General features: G+C 49.4%; 1 protein-coding gene across 1 annotated transcript in view; it reads right to left on the reverse strand.

Moving 5' to 3' along the window:
• Positions 1 to 1,100: 1,100 nt before the first annotated feature.
• Positions 1,101 to 19,173, reverse strand: part of WNT5B (Wnt family member 5B) — a 106,019-nt gene continuing 87,946 nt past the window's right edge. The window contains exons 2-5 of the mRNA XM_043563600.1: positions 14,463 to 14,620; positions 12,987 to 13,234; positions 7,539 to 7,831; positions 1,101 to 2,521 (exon numbers count right to left, since the gene is read on the reverse strand). Of these exons, the coding sequence (XP_043419535.1) occupies positions 2,063 to 2,521; positions 7,539 to 7,831; positions 12,987 to 13,234; positions 14,463 to 14,620 (1,158 nt within the window). The 3' untranslated portion in view covers positions 1,101 to 2,062. The remainder of the gene's footprint in view (positions 2,522 to 7,538; positions 7,832 to 12,986; positions 13,235 to 14,462; positions 14,621 to 19,173) is intronic.

The following is a 19,173-nucleotide window of genomic DNA, read 5'->3' on the forward strand; positions in this document are numbered from 1 at the left end:
GAATTGGATTTCAGCTCTTAGACACTTTGAGCACCTGACATAAGGTAACTCTCCAGGAGTTAAAACAGTGATGTAGGAAATAATGCCAGCCAGTGTTTCAAAACCCTTATTGTCATGGCTGGTCTGTGTGACCACGTTAGTTTGGCTAAATGCCAACTAATGAAGATGAGGACACAGCGTTGATCTTGTGTATGCCAGATGAGTTCAATCTCTTTTTCATGGACTACTCATCTTGAAAATGTCAACCAAAGGAATCTGAGTAATAGTGTGAGGAGCAGTTACTAGTGAAATAACCCTAGGTCTGGTGTTCTTTGATGTCGAGTCAGAAGGTTCTTCTTTAGGTACTGAAGATACAAGCAGTATACATGGCCATGAATACCCTCAGACAGAACCTCTTTTACATTGTTTTGCAATATAATTTGTTCATTACAACCCAAAACTCCTTTAATTCCATTATTTCCCCAGAAGTAAACTTTTCTAGAATAAAACTGGTGTTTTTATGTGGTTACTTACTGGGTCACCTGCAGGCTAGCCACTCCGTTGCACCTGGATCAGTGTGTCTCCCATAACTACTTCCTCCTGTTCTAGAATACATCTCCCTTTGTGGATCACCCCTGAACTCTGTCTCCCTCTCTCTCCCGTCTCCACATCCTGGAGTCCAAGACAGGAGATCGCAACATAGAGAAGGCTGCAGAGAGTGTCCCCATCACCTGTGCTTTACCAAGGACCCAGTGACCAAACCAGGGATAACTGGGTGGGCTGTAAAATGGAAGAAGGGAAGGTAGACATGAGGTTTAAACTGAAATCTCTGAATTCTTTTGCTTATAATTGTGATATTTTTTTCATAATAGTAATGCTAATAGCTATCATTTATGAGTATTTAACTTTGGGCTAACCCTTGGAGAGAGTGCTTAAATGCATAAACTTACTTAATTTTCATACTATTCTGTCTCCAACCACCAGGCTAGAGTTCTAAAGCATTTCCATACCCTTACCTTCTCCCATACGTGCACCGTGGAGCAGGGTTCTAAGGATCAGATCAAACATAAAAGGAGACTCATGAAACATAATCGCATGTCCAAAAAGGAAAGGGAGAGAAATTCCAGTGAAGGGTATTTAATATCAGAGAGAAACTGTACATCTGGGGCAGAGATGAAAAGATGGTGCTGGGCCAGCGGAGCCTGACTTGGCCACGTGTCCTGTCATTGGTGGGGCCCCCGTGATGGAGGAAGTGACAGCAACACCCCAGCTGCCCCTCCCTGCGGGAGCACAGTGCAATGTTTGCTTGGTCCAGTTACGCTCCTGGCTCTCTGCAGCTGTGGCACAAATACTCCGTTCACATCTCTCCTAACAAGTCAGGCCAAGGGACTCGCTTTCCCCTCGGCGCAGGGAATGGGTGGCAGGAGCTAGTGAACTGTGGAGGGAGAATAATTCTCGCTGGAAAGTCAGGCCCAGGAGTCTGGGGAGATGCAGGTCTACTTCGTGGCCACCGGTCAGAGATGACATGGGACCTGTCCTCGTTCCTGTAACTGTGGATTCTGCAAGGGTGCACATAAACCCAAGGGTAAGCAAGCCCTGGGCCTCTTACAGAAATGATCGGTTTTCTGGACAAGACCCTGAGAATGCGATGGTTTGAGCTGAGTTCTGCCACCTTGCACAGGGCCTCCTGGCTAACGACGGGGGTCACAGGGCGGCTGTCCACCCAGCAAAGACTCCAGACTTCAGACAAAAGCATCTTCTCCATGTAACCACCATGAGTCTCCTCGAGGCCGTGGTGGCCTGACAGTGAATATCCCCGAGTCCCTACCCACTGCGACGACCCACCAGAGGGAGGGGGAGAATCCCCTTTCCCCACCCACCCAGAATAGAGAACCAGCACAGTTCAATCCTCAAAGGTCTCCAGCGTCTCTTAAATAAGCTTTTCCTTTCCATTTTCTTCTTTTAATTATTTATCATCCATCCATTTATTTATACAAATATAAAATAGATTTATATAGATTTCTATAATATAAACTTTGTGAGGCAGAGCAGAGCCGAGGCCAGAGGAGTGGGCCCTCGCTGGCTATTTGCACACGTACTGGTCGACGATCTCAGTGCATTTCCTGCACTTGACGAAGCAGCACCAGTGGAACTTGCAGTGACAGCGCTCCACCTGGACACTCTTGAACTGGTCGTAGCCACGGCCACAGCACATGAGCTCGCAGCCGTCCATGCCCTCCGAGGTCTTGTTGCAGAGGCGGCCCTGAGTGCCCAGGGAGCCTGTGGTCTCGTTGCGCAGGCAGTAGTCAGGGCTGGGGTCCACGTAGACCAGGTCCTCCGGGGTGGGCTGGTTGAAGCGGCTGTTGACCAGCTCCAGCTTGCCTTTGCGGGTGATGCGCATGGCGGCCGCGCTGTCGTACTTCTCCTTCAGCTGGTCCCCCACCTTGCGGAACTCGGCCAGCTGCAGCCAGCACGTCTTGAGGCTGCAGGACCCTGAGACGCCGTGGCATTTACAGGCCACGTCTGCCATCTTATACACAGCCTGAGGGGAGGAGAAAGGAGGCAATGAGAGGGAGCATGCTGCTGGAAGATGTCAAGAGGGTGGCTGGGGGTGCCACAGGCCAAATACTGAAGATGGCTAATGGTTGGGGAGGTGAGGATTAGTTTTTCAAAGTATAGAAAGATCTTTCCAGGATCCTCAGTCACCCAAATCGAAAGTGGATAAAGGGAGCACCGCATAGAAAAACACAGGGGAGGCAGTGTCTGTGTCTGATCAGCTAGAAGGATGGCATCTGGTGCACTTGCCCTTTCTACTTTGCCCATTTCTTTTTTGTGCTTTTTTTTTTTGAGAGAGAAAGGGGGCATAAATGAGTGAGGGGTGGGCGAGGGATGGAGAGACACAGAAGTGGGGCTCAAGCTCACAAACCGTGAGATCATGACCTGAGCCAAAGTCAGATGCTTAACCAACCGAGCCACCCAGGTACTCCCTTTTTCCCATTGCTTATTACTTGAAACTTATTATGATCAATGTGTCATCTTTACCATCAGGAAAACAGGGGTATTTCTATCTTGACCAAAGTCTCAGACAAACAAACACAAACCAGCAAACAGTGTCCAGCTTTTGCATCATATGGAATACAATCGGGGAAAAAAAAATCCAGTCGTACTGCTAGCCTGTCACAGAAACTGCTGGCATGGCCCTGGTTAGCAAAAAGCTCTCTCTGACTCTGCCAAATCCCCTAAGAACTAAACAGTTCCTTTTTCTGTGTTAACATTTGGTCCTCAACTCCACAGTCACAGGGGCCTCGCCACACACCACACGGTGTTTGTGAACAAGACCGTTTTCTTGCACCACAGCACCCGCAGACCCCCCCCCCCCCGCCGGAGGGACTGAGTGTGGACGCAGAGAGGTAAGGCCCTGTGCACTGCAAGTGTAGGTCAGTGGGCCCACTAACAGAGGTGATGTATTTGAAAACAAATCCCTGAAGCCACTGAACCACAACAATGTGGAGTGGATTTGAACTTGGGTTATCCCAAATCAAAATTTTAAAAGCAGGCGCAGACCAAAAAGCTGCTTACAAAGTGCTTTTCAATGAAAGCATACTGATGCATTGTGTCCAATAGCCCTGGAGGCAGGCCCGGGTGTACAGATGGCAAGATAAAAATGCAAGCCCGCTGCAAAACATTTTCTTATGCCACAGCTATTGTCATGGACGGAGTCGGGACTCATTTTTTCAAGGGTTTCTCTAGGATTTCTTTTCAAGAGTCCCCAGATTGTGTCTTTATTCAGCACTGTGCAGAGACCACTGCAGGTGCAAGAAATAGCTTAACCATCATCAGCTCATCTTACTATTGTCAAAACTCTTCCTGATTTTTTTTCTGGTGTGGAATTATCCCCACTATTTTGTGGTGGAGGAACTGAAGCTCTAGAGAGGCTCAGTAATCTGGCCAGGGCCACCCAGAAGGGAGTCAGGATGACTAGCACTTTTGCACTCCAATCTTGGGGCTTAAAAACAGCTTAGGGTGGAGAAGGAAGGAGCCTCCTCCCCAGCGTTAAAGGACCAGCACTTGGCTGGCAGCTCCAGGCCCAGGGCATAAAGGAACCAACACCCCATTCCAACAGGCACTTCAAAGACAGGGTCTGCAATTACCCTCTTCTGGCACAAATCCCCCAGTCTGAGCCGGGGCCTGACATTCCTCTGGAAATGGTCCTCGGTTTGGAGAGGGAGGTCAGGCATCTGGTGCTGCTGGAAAGAGGAAACATTAAGGGCCTAAAACCGTATACCCCACCACTAAGTGACCAAGGGAACAGGATAAGCATCTCTACTGGAAGCAAACATTTAGGGAGATTTGGGGAAGGAGAGCCGGAGACGACTCCGCAGAGTAAGAACGGAGCTTTCGTAAAACAAATCCAAGAGGAAGAGTGTCACGGATCTTCACTATGCAGACATTCATTCCACCCTTCATCTATGGAGACACTGTAATATTTGTATATTCAAATAGTTTACTATTGATAATATATATAAGCTCCTCTTACAGGAAAGGGGGGGGGGAATCTCAATGTTTAGCCTTTTCTGCTAACTGAAAAAGCAACAAAGTTTTAAAATATTTTCTTGGTTCTACATCTTGCTCCTTGGCAAAGCCCTAAGTCCCTCTTCTGCACTAATGGTGTGACTGAGCTTGGTAACTGATAGGAATGTCACAAGAATTAGGCAGCTTTTATCTGGAAAATGCTTAAGCCCTTGAGTGACAAGGCAGTATCAGCCCACTGCTCTTGCCATCGATGTCTAGAATGGGGTTACTAGAGACTCTCAAAGGCCAAGAGAAATTGCTTGCAAAGTATGCCCAAGATTTATTCTGTGGCCAACATGTCAGATCCTAGATAGTCTGTTAAAAAAATGGTTTGGGGCTCCTGGCTGGCTCAGTCGGCGGAGTGTGCAACTCTTGATCTTGGGGCTGTTGTGAGTTTGAACCTCATGTTAAGTGTAGAGATTACTTAAAAGTAAAATCTTTAATTGGTCGTAGAATACGAGTGCAGGAAATTTTCAATCCCTGCCGCCATTTTAGTCTTTCTTAAGGAACTGTTTGTGTAGGTGTGAGAAGGTGGGAGGTGAATACCTTTGGCCTCAGATGGTGATTGATGGCAGAGGCCTGCTCCTCAGAGAGGGGAGAAAAAATAGAGAGGGACAGGAATTCCCAACCTGGAGCAGACAGGAGCAAAGGGAGAGATAAAGGCTGTGGAAGAGGTGTGGAGACTGGAGGAAGGGGGCCCAAAGGCAGGGAGACAGACAGAGGAAGACAGGAAAGGTGTGTAAGTGAGAAACAAGGCAGATGGAAGGAAGGTTTGCCAAGATAAGGGCCAGAACAAACAAACAAACAATTAAGGGCAATAAAATGAGGAGCCAGCAGAAGTGGGGTCAAGACTGTGACTGAAATGGAGTCCAGATTAGGATGAATGCCTAGTCACCTCAGCATCTGCCACAACGCCCCAAGGATAGCACAGAGCAGAGACGGGAAACAGCCTTCCATGAATTTGACCTCTTCCTAGGAGGCAATACGGGGGCTTTGCTCTGCACATTTGCATGCGCCCACTCATGTAAAGCACAGTGAGTATTGTTTCAAAGAGCTATAGATGGAATCCCTGTCCTCAGGAAGTCACAGCCAGTGGGATGAGGTAGAGTAAGGAATACCTCAAGAAACATAGCAACTGCTCTACTGTGGTTCAGAGGCAGAGAGACTACTAATTATGGGGGGTGGGGAAGATTTTAAGGAGTAGGTGCTGTTCGAAGTGGGATCTTGAAAAATGGATAGAATCTGGGCATTCAGGAGATAAAGTGAAGATCCTAACCTTTTTTGCCAAATGTCTCATGGTAGATACGCAAAGACTGGCAAGCAGACTGCCAAACAGAGACAAAGTCCTGGGGGACGGTGGAAGGAAGTGGCCCCGGAGATGCCCTGAGAATGGAAGATCATCTAAGACAGTGCTGGTCTCTCTGCTCTGGTTTGTACTGGAGCAACACCCAGAATTCCTAACATCACCACAGATTAATACCACCCCCCACACCCAGATCCATAACCACCCCCCCAACCCCAGATTCAGCCTCCGGGTATGGGCTTTGTAAGAAAGACAGTGGCCAAGTAACCAATTCTAATTTCAACTTGACATCACACTATTGATGATACTAAGTTTACACAAGTGCACCATGTTCTACCAAGCCAACATCACAGATCCCAGTTCCTATAAAAGACATTTCAGTTCCGTTTATTGAATATGTGTTCCTATGAAACATGAGTTGATTTTTTTAAGTTGATAAACTTTTTAAGAAATACATCCATATCCTATTGCTGAATCACCAATGAACCAACATTAAATTTCTCAATTTATTTCTTCTCAAGAAGCTGCTGGCCCCACTGTTTAATGGGTTCATCTCTGGTGTCCCTACAGTACCTTGCAAACTGGCTTGATGTAGACCTGAGTGCAGACAGAGCTCCCAGAAAGAAGTCTGTGTGGTTTCCTAAGAGGTCTGCAGTCCCCTGGCCCTGTGCCAGGAGGGACTCCCACCACCCAGTGCTCAGACCTCAGACCTCTCTAGGAGGAGACCTGGACGCACATCCACACTCCCCTGCACACGGGATGTACCAAACCAGCAGAAGGAGAGCTTCTGCCCCAGCGAGCCCTCTGGTTTCCTGCAGCAGAGACAGATCATGTCGGGAGCAGCAAAGGGAAGGGGAGGCAGAGCATGTGCTCAGCGGTGAGGCCTTCATGAGCGAGGGGCAGGCAGAGAAGGCCCGTGCTCCTCAGCACACCACAAAGGAAAGCTAGAGCCATCGCCCAGGTATGCTCTGCATGTGCAATAAACCACGCTCACCTCAAACCCCACATTATAGTTTCCACTGAAACGGAGGCTCACCCAGGTATGCTCTGCATGTGCAATAAACCACGCTCACCTCAAACCCCACATTATAGTTTCCACTGAAACGGAGGCTCACCCAACAGTCACGTCTCACATCACATTGGTGACACAGCCTTGAGAAGGTGGTTACCCATCCTGCTTCCACTCATGCACAGAACTGTGTTTGATGTTAGCACTTGCACGTGCTTTTGGATTGGGCTTCTGGATACGCATGGTGGCAGCTCTTAAAAGTCAGCTCTGCTTTTACCTGAGCCTCCAACAAATCATAAACCCTTGGCTAGGTCAAATGGCCTAAACTTCCCACCATCCTATCTGCTCACGTTACGAAGGAAGAGCAGACAAGAACTCTACTCTGTATGCCTGGAATCCTGATGGCAAGGAGCCTCCTAAGTCCCATAGGGACAGATGTCCTGTGAAAAATAAATGAGGTTTATAAAAATTACACCTGCATGTGTCTGTCGGGAAACAGAGCCTTGTGAAATGGAATGGGGCATTAATGCAGGAATCCAGGTCAGCCACGGTAGGTAAGAATCACCATGGTCAGACCTACCCCCTTTTTCACAGCCAGGCCACTGTTCCTAGCTCAGCCCAGGAAGAAGCCAGGGACCCCACGGTATGTGTGGAGGTGGGAGAGCTCCAGCTTACCCTCCGACCCGCCTCATTGTTCTGCAGGTTCATGAGTACTCGGCCCTGCTCCTCCGACCCCTTGGCAAAGTTCTTCTCCCGCTCGCGGGCATCCACGAACTCCTTAGCAAAGCGGTAGCCATATTCCACATTGTCCCCACAGCCGCCCCACAGCCAGTCCCGGGGAAGGTCCTTGGGCCGCGCTGTCCGGCTGCAGCCACACGTGGAGAGCTCACCCTCGCGGCAAGCTCGGCTGATGGCATTCACCACGCCTGCCGCGCTCACTGCGTAGGTGAAGGCCGTCTCCCGGCTCCCTGCAAGAGAAGGCAAGAGAGGTGGTGAAGGATGCCAGCTCTCTGGGAAGGCCCCTTCCTTCCTTCTGTCTCTCCTGGACCCAACACCATCGCCTGGGCCTTAATACTCCAGGGGAAATGATGTCAGGAGAAGCACCTTTCACTTCCCATGGCTCTAATGGTCAGAAACTTCGCCTGATAATGAGCATAAATTTGCCTTCTCGGCCCTGTGAACACACACAGTAGAATGAACCCCTCCAGCCTTGGCCCACACTAACATCCATTCCAGGGAAGGGTACATAGCCAGCAGATTCCTAGGAGGCAGACCTAAGTGGAGGGGACAGTGGGCATTAAGGAGTTTATAGAACCTGTGGGAGGAAGATGAGACAGAGTAGCAATCATGGGACCAATAGTAAGACTGTATCCTAACACAAACCTCTCCCTCACAGATGCCAAGTTCTCACCACTCTATGGGCCATGCATCTGCCTTTTTTATTGCTGCCACTATCTAGCTAGATAGTGGCAAAGACCAGGAGTAGAAGTGAACCCAAGTTACAATGTCCAGGATCATCCAAGCTGTTTCCCTCTGTCTTCTATGGGGTCCACACTGCCTCCCAACTCATGAGCACTGGGAAACCACATCTATAGGATCCTCAGCATGGTCTCTCCAAATATCCAAATCATTCCCAGTAGAAAATCTGAACTGTATTCCTCTAACCACTTAAAAACTCATATGATGTAGGAGCGCCTGGGTGGCTCAGTCGGTTGAGCGTCCAACTTGATTTCGGCTCAGGTCATGATCCCAGGGTTGTGGGACCGAGCCCCACATCAGGCTCAGCATGGGCTGTGCACTGAGCATGGAGCCTGCTTGGGATTCTCCCTCTCTCATTCTCTCTCTGCCCCTCCCTCACTTGCATGCACACTCCCCACCCCCAAAATAAATAAATAAACTTAAAAAGAGATCTTACTGAGATTAACAAAACAAAACAAAAACACAAAAAACTCCCGTTATGTTCCACTTCAATAAAAAAATGTTATGAAAAAATAATATTCAGCCACTAGGGAAATGCAAATCAAAATCACAGTGAGATACCACTGTGCACTCATGAGGATGGCTATAATCAAAAAAGCAATAGTAAGGTGCCTGGCTGCCTCAGTGAGTACAGCATGTGACTCCTGATCTCGGGATTGTAAGTTCAAGCCCCACAGTGGGTGTAGAGATGACTTAAAAAAAATAAAAGCTTTAAAAAAAAAGGCACTAGTAACAAGTTGGTGAGGATATGAGGAAGCTGGAATGCTCAAGTAGTCCTAGTGGGAACCTTAAGCTTTGGAAAACAGTCTGGCAGCTCCTCACAAGGTTAAACACAGAATCACCATATGACCTAGCAATTCCACTCTTAAGCTATATCCAGGATAAATAAAAATACACTCACACAAAAACTTATACATGCATGTTCAATGAAGCATTATTCATCATAGCCAAAAAAATGGAAAGAGCTCATATTGTCCATCAGTGGATGAATGGGTAAACTCAAGGTGGCATTATCCAAGCAGTGGAATATTATTTAGCCATACAAAGTAATCGAGTGCTGGTACAAGCTACAATGTGGATGAACCTTGACTCATTATACTGAGTGAATCACTTAACATTTTTCAAAAGATTTTATTTTTCAGTAATCTCTACACCCAACATAGGGCTGGAACCCACAACCCCGAGATCAAAAGTCACATGCTCCACCAACTGAGCCAGCCAGGTGCCCCTAGCATTTGGCATCTGTACTAAACCAGATACAAAAGACCACATAGTGTATGATCTCATTTATATGAAATGTCCATAATAAGAAAATTCATAGAGGCAGAAGATTTGTGATGGCCTAGGGTTTCAGCAGAAGGGGAAGGAGGGAGAGTGATTACTAACGGGTATGCAGGTTTTTTCATAGGGTTACAAAAATGTTCTGGAATTGGACAGTGGCGATGGCTGCACAATCCTCTGAATATACACCAACCTGTATGTACTCTTTAAAATGGTGATTGTACAGCATGTGAATTCTGTTTCAGTAAGGCTGTCATAATAAATACCACTCATAAAAACTCAGGTATGGAAGAAAAGGGCTAGGTTCTTAGCAGGAATCTGAGATCCAATCTTGATCTCAGGGATTAAACTAGGCAGAATCTTCTGTTCTCCATTTCCTCCTCTCTTGAGTCTTGTGGTCAGAAGCAGACATCCCATAATCCTGTCTTGGCAGGTGGACAGGGAAGTGGCCTGCATTCATCAATAGGTCTAGAGTGATCTCTCAACTTTGCCCTATTTCTCAATTTCTGGGCAGGACACGGTGAAGCTTGCAACCAGACCAGACTGGGCAAGTCAGTGTTTCTCAAGTAACCAGGGGTCAGCTTCTGGTCAGATGTGGACTAGGAGCCACGCAAGAAAAACCCAGGTGATGCAGGAAGTCACTCTCATGATTCAGCCATCAAGCTCAACATGTAGTCAGTGCTGAAACCACTGGAGCTTTATCTAATCTAGGGTAGTCAGACTATGAGAATGAGCAACCAGGATGCTAGGGTGACCAAAAGGCCTTTAGGGAGGAGGGCCTAGGCCCCTCTTTGAGGGAGCCATGTCTAAGAAGTCTTGCTAAAATGGAGCCTCAAGCCCCTGACTGGGCCTTCTGGGACAGGAAGGAGCCTCTGATCTGCAGCCCAATGACAACCCACCCACCGTGAGTCTTCCTTTCACGCGTTTTTCAGGGGAGCAGGCTGGATTTTCAAGGCAACCCATCCCATCCCATCATCTATTAATGACTCTACTCACCAGAATATTCTTTCTTACAGTAAGTTGAAAAATGCCTCCCTATAACTTCCACCCACTGGAGCTACACTGTCTAATCCCTTTCCGTTTGACAGCCTTTCAGCTTTTGAAAACAACTGATACGCTTTTTATGTTTTCTCTTTTCCAGGCTACACGTCTGATTTCTTCCTCGGTTTTTTAGGAAACATGCTTTTCAGAGCCAAATCACTCCTCCCAGAACTGCCTTTCAAAATAACGTACCTGCAACTGAGCGTAATACTGCAGCCACTATGTGCTCTGATGGTCCTGGTCTGTCCTGATGGTTTCAGATCCCAGTCTGTCCTCAAGTGGATTAGCTGTCCTTGCAATTACTCTGCCTCTTTTGGTTGGGGGCATCATTAGGTACTGAGTGTGGGTAGCTCTGCATTCAGGGGGAGCATTTGGGTCCTCCGACAGGCCTGGTTAGTACAGACCATAGTGCCATTCCAGAAAGCAAGACATGATGCAAGGCTTCAGAATGGACGAGCAAGGTGGGGAGTTTCTCTATATGTGGAACAACTCAGAGTGGAAACTCAAACCATCTCAAGTAAAAAGTCTAAGAAACCAGCAGCCATGGAACTGCTGGAGATACCTGCCATCTATTCCCTAGAAGGAGACAGCAGGACAGTTCCATGCTCTCTGTCTCTGCTCCACACCCACTGCCAGGAAGGTGCCCCCATGTTCCCCTGACCAAGGCTGGGGGCAGTGTCAGTACCTCCCTCCAAGCTACTCTGCTGCCCTCTGCTGGTGGAGTCTTGCAGCAGCTTCAAAAAAGGCAAGACTTTCTGGCAAGTTGTAACACAAGATAGCAGACAGAAGACTCACTAGGAGCCACCCTGGGCCCAAGGGGATGACTGGAGGATAACTTCCTGGGTAGTATAAATCTGTCTGCAGGGAAGCTACAAAAAGAAACTGTGGAAAGAAGGCAAGCAGAGGGTTCCATTTGTAACAGAATAGCATACAGAGACAATGGTAGGATCTGCTTTCATAGGTCATTCCCCCAATCAAATCTGGATTCTTTCCTGAAGTAAAGCTCAATTCTTGGCCTTCACTCAAACAAAATTACACATGAAAAGGATCTAGCCAATGTCAGGCACACATGAGGTCCCAAAGAAACAGGAGTTCCCTTACAGTGATTAGTGGATGCCTCTCTCTATACCTGGGTCTCCTACTTTCCTCCCCCAGAACCCAGAGCAGGCAGTGCTGCTAAGACTTCACCATATACCGAGTGTATTTAGAAGAATCAATAAACTACAAACAATTCTCACTTAACCCAAGTCCATTCTTTTTTAGGAAAACTGCCTGATAAGACTGTTGCAGGAACACATGAGAATTCCTTGTATGGCCCTTGAGTGAATACTGAAGGAAGGAAGAGAACAGCAAGGTTCAGAGCATACTTTCCCCTGGTCCTCGCTTGTCAATATGGGGCAGGGGAGGTAGGGAAAAGGGTCAGGAAGGAGAGGTCTTCCAAACACCCTGCTTGCTGCTAAAAGCATTCTTTGGGGGAAAACTCAGCCTCAGGTAATTCCGGAATGCCATCCTTGGAGGAGAAACTTTTTTGGGAGAATGGCAGACAGAAGAATACAGTGCTCTAACACCTTCCTTTTATGGCCCTGGGGATCAGACCCAGTAGAATAGGGCCGGATTTCTCAATTTCTTGCCAGGGAGAGGAGGATTGCATTTCAAAAGGACCTAAAACAATTAGACCCCAGATCACACCTCCATCCATGCAATAGGGCAGCCAGAGGGTCCAAGTGGGAGAGGGGAAGGGACAGGAATCCAGGAAGAGGTGGCCTCTCCTCTTTCTTCTGGGTCTGTCCCCTTCCCCCACTTTCACACACATCCCCTTTGGAATGAAAAAGCCAGGACTGGATCTGGGTCAGGTTAATGATAGCTATCAGCAATTTGGCTCAAAGTGTCTATCTCTCTCAGGGTCCAAGTGGAAGAGGCAAAAGTCATACAGGCTTTTTTGGTTTTCTACCCAATGCTGCCACCAGAGCAGGAGCACGGGAGCTGCCCTGTGCTGGGGCGAAGGGCAGTGGTGGCAGGCAGTCTTGCTAATCCACTCTAACTCAGCTCGGCTGTTCTGCCACCTTCCTCGAGTGAGGAAGTTTGGTTGTCCCAAACAGGATGAGGCCAGCAGCGGAGCACCAGCTGAGCACTGAGCTGTGCCACCCACACATCATCCGAGACTCTGCTTCCTGAGTGCTTCCCCGTCGCCTTGCACACTGCTTCCCAGCCTCGAGAGAACTGGATGCTTATGAGGGCTCTCTGCACCAGTCCCGAGGTACTTGCACCCAGGCCGGGTGAGCCCAGTTCCTTTAGCCAGGCGGTGTCTGGGAGGCCTCTTACCTATCTGCATGACTCTCCCGAAGACAGACGTGTTGTCCACGATGCTGCAGTTCCAACGCCTCTGCCGGAACTGGTACTGGCACTCCTTGATGCCTGTCTTGGCTCCCTCCCCTATGTAGGCCATGTGCTCCTGGTACAGTTGGCACAGCTTTCTCTGGCCAGGGGAAAGCCCGGGAAGCTGGCTGCACACGGGCTGGGCACCGATGATAAACACCTCGGGTCTCTGCACCGGGTTCACAGCTAATGACCTACAGCAGAGATCCAGAAAGCAGAAAAAAGGCCAAGGAGTGAGCATATGCCATGTGCAGCATTAAGTCATTCATTCAACGCATTTATCACACACTTTCTTTCTGTGTACAAGGCCCTGTACTAAGGGCTTGGGAAGAAAAATTGGTAAAACAGAGCACATGCCTTCAAAGGGCAACGGAGGAAAACTGAGGCACGGCCACAGATGACGCGTGAGATGTCAAATGCCAAAGGCAGACTTGAACTTCTGCATCCACAGTGATCAGATAGAGAAAGAGCTCTTACAGCTGGAGAGAAGCTTTTACAAGGCGATGGTGTGAACCGGGTCTTAAAAGGGGGAGGGCGGGGGACAGGCAGAGAAGGTGACAGAGAGGGCAGAGGACATTGATTCCAAGCAGAGGACAGAAACGGCCAAACCTCAACAGGAGAGCACGTGACTTGTTCAAGGGGTAGGGGCGACTTGTTCACTTTAGCCCAAGTGCAGGATATGTGATGGAAAGTGAAAAACTCCTTGAAATAGAACTCCCCTTATGCCTCGAAAACAGAAGCCAATTTTCATACATCACAACATAGTCTAAATGTTTTCACTTCCATATCCCACCCACAAATCCCCTAACCCACTCTATCAGTTCACGGGCTCTCCCTTTGGCTCCATCCTCTACCAGATATAGTAAAGTGTTCAGTTAAATTTGCCATCAGAATAAAAATGTGAGCGGGGCGGGGGGGGGGGGTTCAGACCATGCAAAATAGGTGGGGTGTGCCTGCCATTTCCATGTTGACTTGCCAATGACATTAGTCTTCAAAACAAAAAAGAAAGCCATGCACAGTCCTGCATATCTCTCAATTTCTCATCTGGTCATCAGACTTCTAAAATAGGAATTCTATTCTCCTTGCCCCCACCAGAAAAAAAAAAAATCAATATCCTTATTGATCCAAAAGCAACACAAGAGCTATTTCTAACAACCCATGAGGACGGAGGAAGGTCCAGGAAAAGGGGAATGCAGACAGGATCAGAGGAAAACACCAGATGAACTAATCCTTTATTCTTGGTGAACCTTTACCTCTGGGGGCCTGTGAGAGAAAAAGCTGTCCTAGTTTTCCTGGGATAAAAGCAGTCCTCAGGATTCCTACGAATAAAGGAATGATCACAACACACGGTGACCCTTCTCCACATTTAATTACCAAAGGAGGCGTAGGTTGTAGAGAAGGACTTCAGCCCCTCTCACTCACCACCAGGAGCTGGCTTCGGCCGGAAGCTGAGCCCAGCTGGACAGCAGTGCAGCGGCGAGCAGCAGCAGACTGGGCATGGTCGGCCTCGGCCTCGGCCTCGGCCCTCCCCAGTGCCCTGGGAAGACCCCGGGGGCAGTCGGCTTCTGAAATGGGGCTCCCTGGAGAAAGCAGAACAGAGAGAGAATCAATGTGGAAATGGAGCAGATGAGGCAGGACCAGGGGAGAGGAGGAGGGAAGCACAAAGGATGAGCTCTGGGTGGGTCTAATGTCAAGTTCTGCTCTCCCCCCCCCCACCTCCCCCAAAGAAATTCAGCCTCTTTCCAACCTCCATTTCTTACTGCTACTCTGCTCACCATAGGAGCCTCCAAGTCTCTTACCCCAAACTGTGGGAACCCTACTCAGGACCTAATTCCAAAGGAAACAATGAGCTGAGAAACTAGAAAAGAGAAATAAAAACAAGTCATTCCAAGAATGGTGGCTCCGTGCACCATGAAGGAGGATGCTTTGGTTACTGCAGCAGACACCTGCCGTTCCCCAACATCCAAAGAAACCAGGGTATCCATCGCCTCCTCTCTCTATGTCTCACTGCAGTCGGAGGCTCTCCTTCGCGGGCTAAGAACAATTGGTGAGTTGGATTTACCTATAGCCAAATAGGTGTCTTCCCTCCCAATCTGTACTCTTCTCACTCCAAGAAAGTTCCCACATTCCAGCATTCCCACATTCCCATTACCAGGAATATAGCAGACAGAAGGGCGAGGATTTTGCACCTTCTCAAGACAACTTCTCTGAGAAATGTGAAAGCCACAGCCAGCCGTGTGCCCCTAAAGCCCCTGCGGATGAGGCGGTGTCTTCCTGGGTGGCCTCTTTCCCCTCCTGTGCGCTGTGGCCCTGGAAGGGCAGCCAGGAGCACAGACAGCAACAGTGGGGCACAGCCAGCTTTGGTCTGCAACTTTTGCCTCAAATGTCTGTGCCCAGGACGCATCTTCCAGAAGCAATGACCCCTTCCCTAGTAGCTCAAGAGCTTCCCACATCTTTGCCATATTTTTTGTAACTGACGCCTGTGCCTGTATCCGCGAAAGAACACCTTTCCTCCAGCCCTTGGAAACATACGAAAAATCGTTGCTTCTGGATCCTGGAGTAAGTCTATAAAAACACACCCCCTCCCATTCACCCCCCACCCCCATCTCGTTTCTCCCTTAGCTTCCATCCAGGGCGTGACCCCACATCCCCGAGTCTTCTTCCCAGGACCCCTTAACACCTCCGACTCTACACGCGCAAACACACATCGGCGCGTACGCTCCACGCCGCCCCCGCCTCATCTCACCGCACTGCTCCCGCAGCCCTGGGTCTCCAGGCTCTCCGGGAGGGGGCGGCAGGTGCTTCGGGTCATCAGCCTAGGAGATATTTTTGTCCTGGGGCCACCAAGAGAGGAAGGTGGCCTGAGCAGGATCCAGGGAAGCTGGGCCACAGCCTGGTCCCCACCCCCTTTTGGTTTTCCTTCTTGAGATCTCAGCTGGGGCGGGAGCACCAACAGGCAGGTGTGTGGGGCCGGCAGGGGGCAGATCAAAGAAGAAACTTGCTCCTTTCCCCTTTGTCATGCAGAGCCAGCTCGGAAATGATCCGGCCTCTAGCCCGGCTGACTAACAGCTCCCCACACCCTACTTTCCTAACAGACCTCTCCTCCTCTAAAGGATGCCCCCTCCCCCTCTCCCCTCTACCCCCCATAAATCCTCCCCCTCCCTCAGGGCAGGAGGTCTGTGAATGCACCGACTGGAACCAAGAGAGATGGAGCAGAGATAGGGCTGGCACCAGAAGCTAATGGCTTTATGGAGGGGAGGGAACCAGGTCCAGAGTGGGGAGGACCAGAGAAGAGCTTCAAAGAGTTTCCTTGTGCAAACATCCTCAACTCCACCTACCAGTCCTTCTTGGGGACTGAGGAGTCAGAGCTGCCCCCATTCCCTGTGGTCCTCCTCCCTCCCCCACCCCCGCCCTCCCACCGCCCTGCCTTTTGCAAAGCCCCTGCTCCTGCCTGCCCCACATACATCCTCATACATTTCCACTGCCAGAGTGCTCAGTTGTGTCTCCCCACGGGTGACACTTCTTATCCCCAGGGATGCCCCCCTCATACCAGTGTCTCTCACTTCTGTCACACCTTTTCTTCAAGCTCCTGTGAAATCTTTCTGGTTCTGCAAATCCTAGGTTCAACTGAGGCCATGGCGGGGGGGGGGGGGGGGGGAGGGGGGGTGTACTGTTTCTGAGCCAAGGACAGGAGTCAGTGCCTGCTAATGGTCACTGTGGCTTTGACTCCCCAGTGACAGGCCAGCTAAGGCCAAACTTCCCAATAGCTTCTAATCCCGCCCCTCGCAAACAAGAGCTGAGACCGGACTCAGACACGGACTGAGATAGGAGTCACTGCTGACAGCTGTTCCTACCACCCTGCGCTCTCCATCAAACTCTCAGCTCATTAAAAAATATATATGTTAAAAACTTGAAAAAGAAAAGAAAAAAGATGGTAGCACATGTGGGGACTTCTTTCTCTGTCTTCCAGATACATGACACCTGAAACTGAACCCCAACGCCCTCCCCCCAGGATGCTCTCACTCAGGATGCAGGCAGACGTGAGCTGCCCTCTGCATGGTCACAAAACTCCAGGGCCACTCTGCCCTCACTTACATTCTTTGCTTTCCTTGTGCGGAGCTAGGAGGAGAAGAGAGAAGATTGGGGATTGATTTCATCAGCATGGGCAGCATAGAAACTTCTGCCTCAATCCCACTGGGGTGGAAGGAAGCTGAGCAGGGACTCATGGTTTGGTCTTAATGAGTGAGACATTGAAAGCTCGGTTTGTGGGTCATTGGTGAGTTTTACAGGAGGACTCAACCAAGGGATGCTGTCCTCTGCATAGGAAGAAAGAGCTAGTAAATACTGAAAAGACAGGGAAGGGAATTCCTTGTGCTGCCTTTTGTCATAACTACAGATCTCCTCAGAGAACCAAAGCAGCTCCCCTTCCTAGGAGAGGTGAATGTCATGTCAAACAACAAAGTTAAGCATGAGAGAATCCAGGGTCTCTGTCCTTCAGTAGTAGAGGTTCGGGGATGGGAGAGATGCTTCCAGAGGGCCAGAAGGAGCTGGTCAGACATCTGCTCTGCCCTACTTCTTCAGTCAGTTATTCATTCATTCATTAAAGTCATTAATCAGATGCACACAGGGGGCCTAGTATGTGCCAGCTACAGCTCTAAGTGCCAGGGATATGGCAGGGAACAAGTGAACACCCGATGTGTTAGGGGACAAGGATCAAGAATAGTAAGGGGTGATGGCTTACATTATTTAGGGTCCTTTATGGAATCTAAGGAAAGCCCTACTCTGCAATGTCTGCCCAGCCCACCTCTCTTCAAACTGCTGTGGGGACAGGCAGGTGGCGAGGGGGTGGGGGTGGGAGAGACGCCGCTGCACATCCCAGACCCTGCTGTGCCATGTCTCAGGTCCCTTACTGAGATGTGATGCCCACCTTTACCCAACCAGAGGGGTGCATATTTGAATACAGGGCTCCAGGTCCTCTTCCTTTTGCTGGGTGGACTCAGTCACCAATTTGCATTCCTTTAAGTGGCCACATGCAGTTAGTCCAGAGATAGGAGACCAAGGAGAGAGACATGGGCAAGTGGGGCTGACCCCAGCCAGGCTGTCCTCAAAGGGACACCTCCATGCTTCCACACACACACCTCAGAGCAGTCAGCAAGGGCTGAAACCATGAGAACCCCATCCAGTTGGCAAGGGCTTGACATGGTCATGAGCTGTTCACAAAAGCCACCACCACCGGGTGTTCAGGACTGACCTGCCCCAGAGCCTGAGGACTCAAGTGACATACAGGAGTCGCACATGAAATGGTGTCACATCCCACACCTGCCCTCTTGCCCCAGACAGGCACCTCACACCTAGAAACCTACCCAGAAATAACCAACAGCCTCCATGGGAGCCTTTTCCTGGTTGCCACTGGCTAATTCTTTCTGTGTGACCCAAGGAGGAGCTATGGAATGTGTAATTACAAAATACATTTGCAGGGTGCCTGGCTGGGGTCACTAGGTAGAACCTGGGACTCTTGATGTTGGGACTGTGAGTCCAAGCTAGAGTGTGGACTCTACATAAAAAATACATTTATAGGGCGCCTGGGTGGCTCAGTCAGTTAAGCATCTGACGTCAGATCAGGTCATGATCTCACAGTTCGGTTCGTGAGCTTGAGCCTCGCATGGGGCTCTGTGCTGACAGCTCGGAGCCTGGAGCCTGCTTTGGATTCTGTGTCCCCCTCTCTCTCTGCCCCTCCCCCACTTGCACTCTGTCTCTATCTCTCTCTTTATCACTATCTATCACTCTCTGTCTCTCTCCAAAAAAATTAATAATAAACATTAAAAAATACATTTCCAATGTTGTTAACATTCCTGACATAACAAGAGAGACCCTCTTAACAGTCTTTGGGAAGGGAGTGCCTCCTTTTGTGACCTTCTAGCTGCACTCATGTCCAGGTATCTGCCAGTTATTGGATGATCTCCATGGCGGTGCAGGGGTGGGGGAGGGAAGGGACAGGAGTGATAGACCCTTCTCCTCTCCCCGTGGCTGCTTTTACCACTGTAGAGAGAGATTCTTTTTTTTTTTAATGTTTATTTATTTATTTTGACAGAGAGGAAGAGAGAGGATCGCAAGCAGACTCTGTCAAGCGCAG

Source organism: Prionailurus bengalensis, chromosome B4, assembly GCF_016509475.1.
Source record: "Prionailurus bengalensis isolate Pbe53 chromosome B4, Fcat_Pben_1.1_paternal_pri, whole genome shotgun sequence".
In the NCBI taxonomy this organism is placed as follows: Eukaryota; Metazoa; Chordata; class Mammalia; order Carnivora; family Felidae; genus Prionailurus; species Prionailurus bengalensis.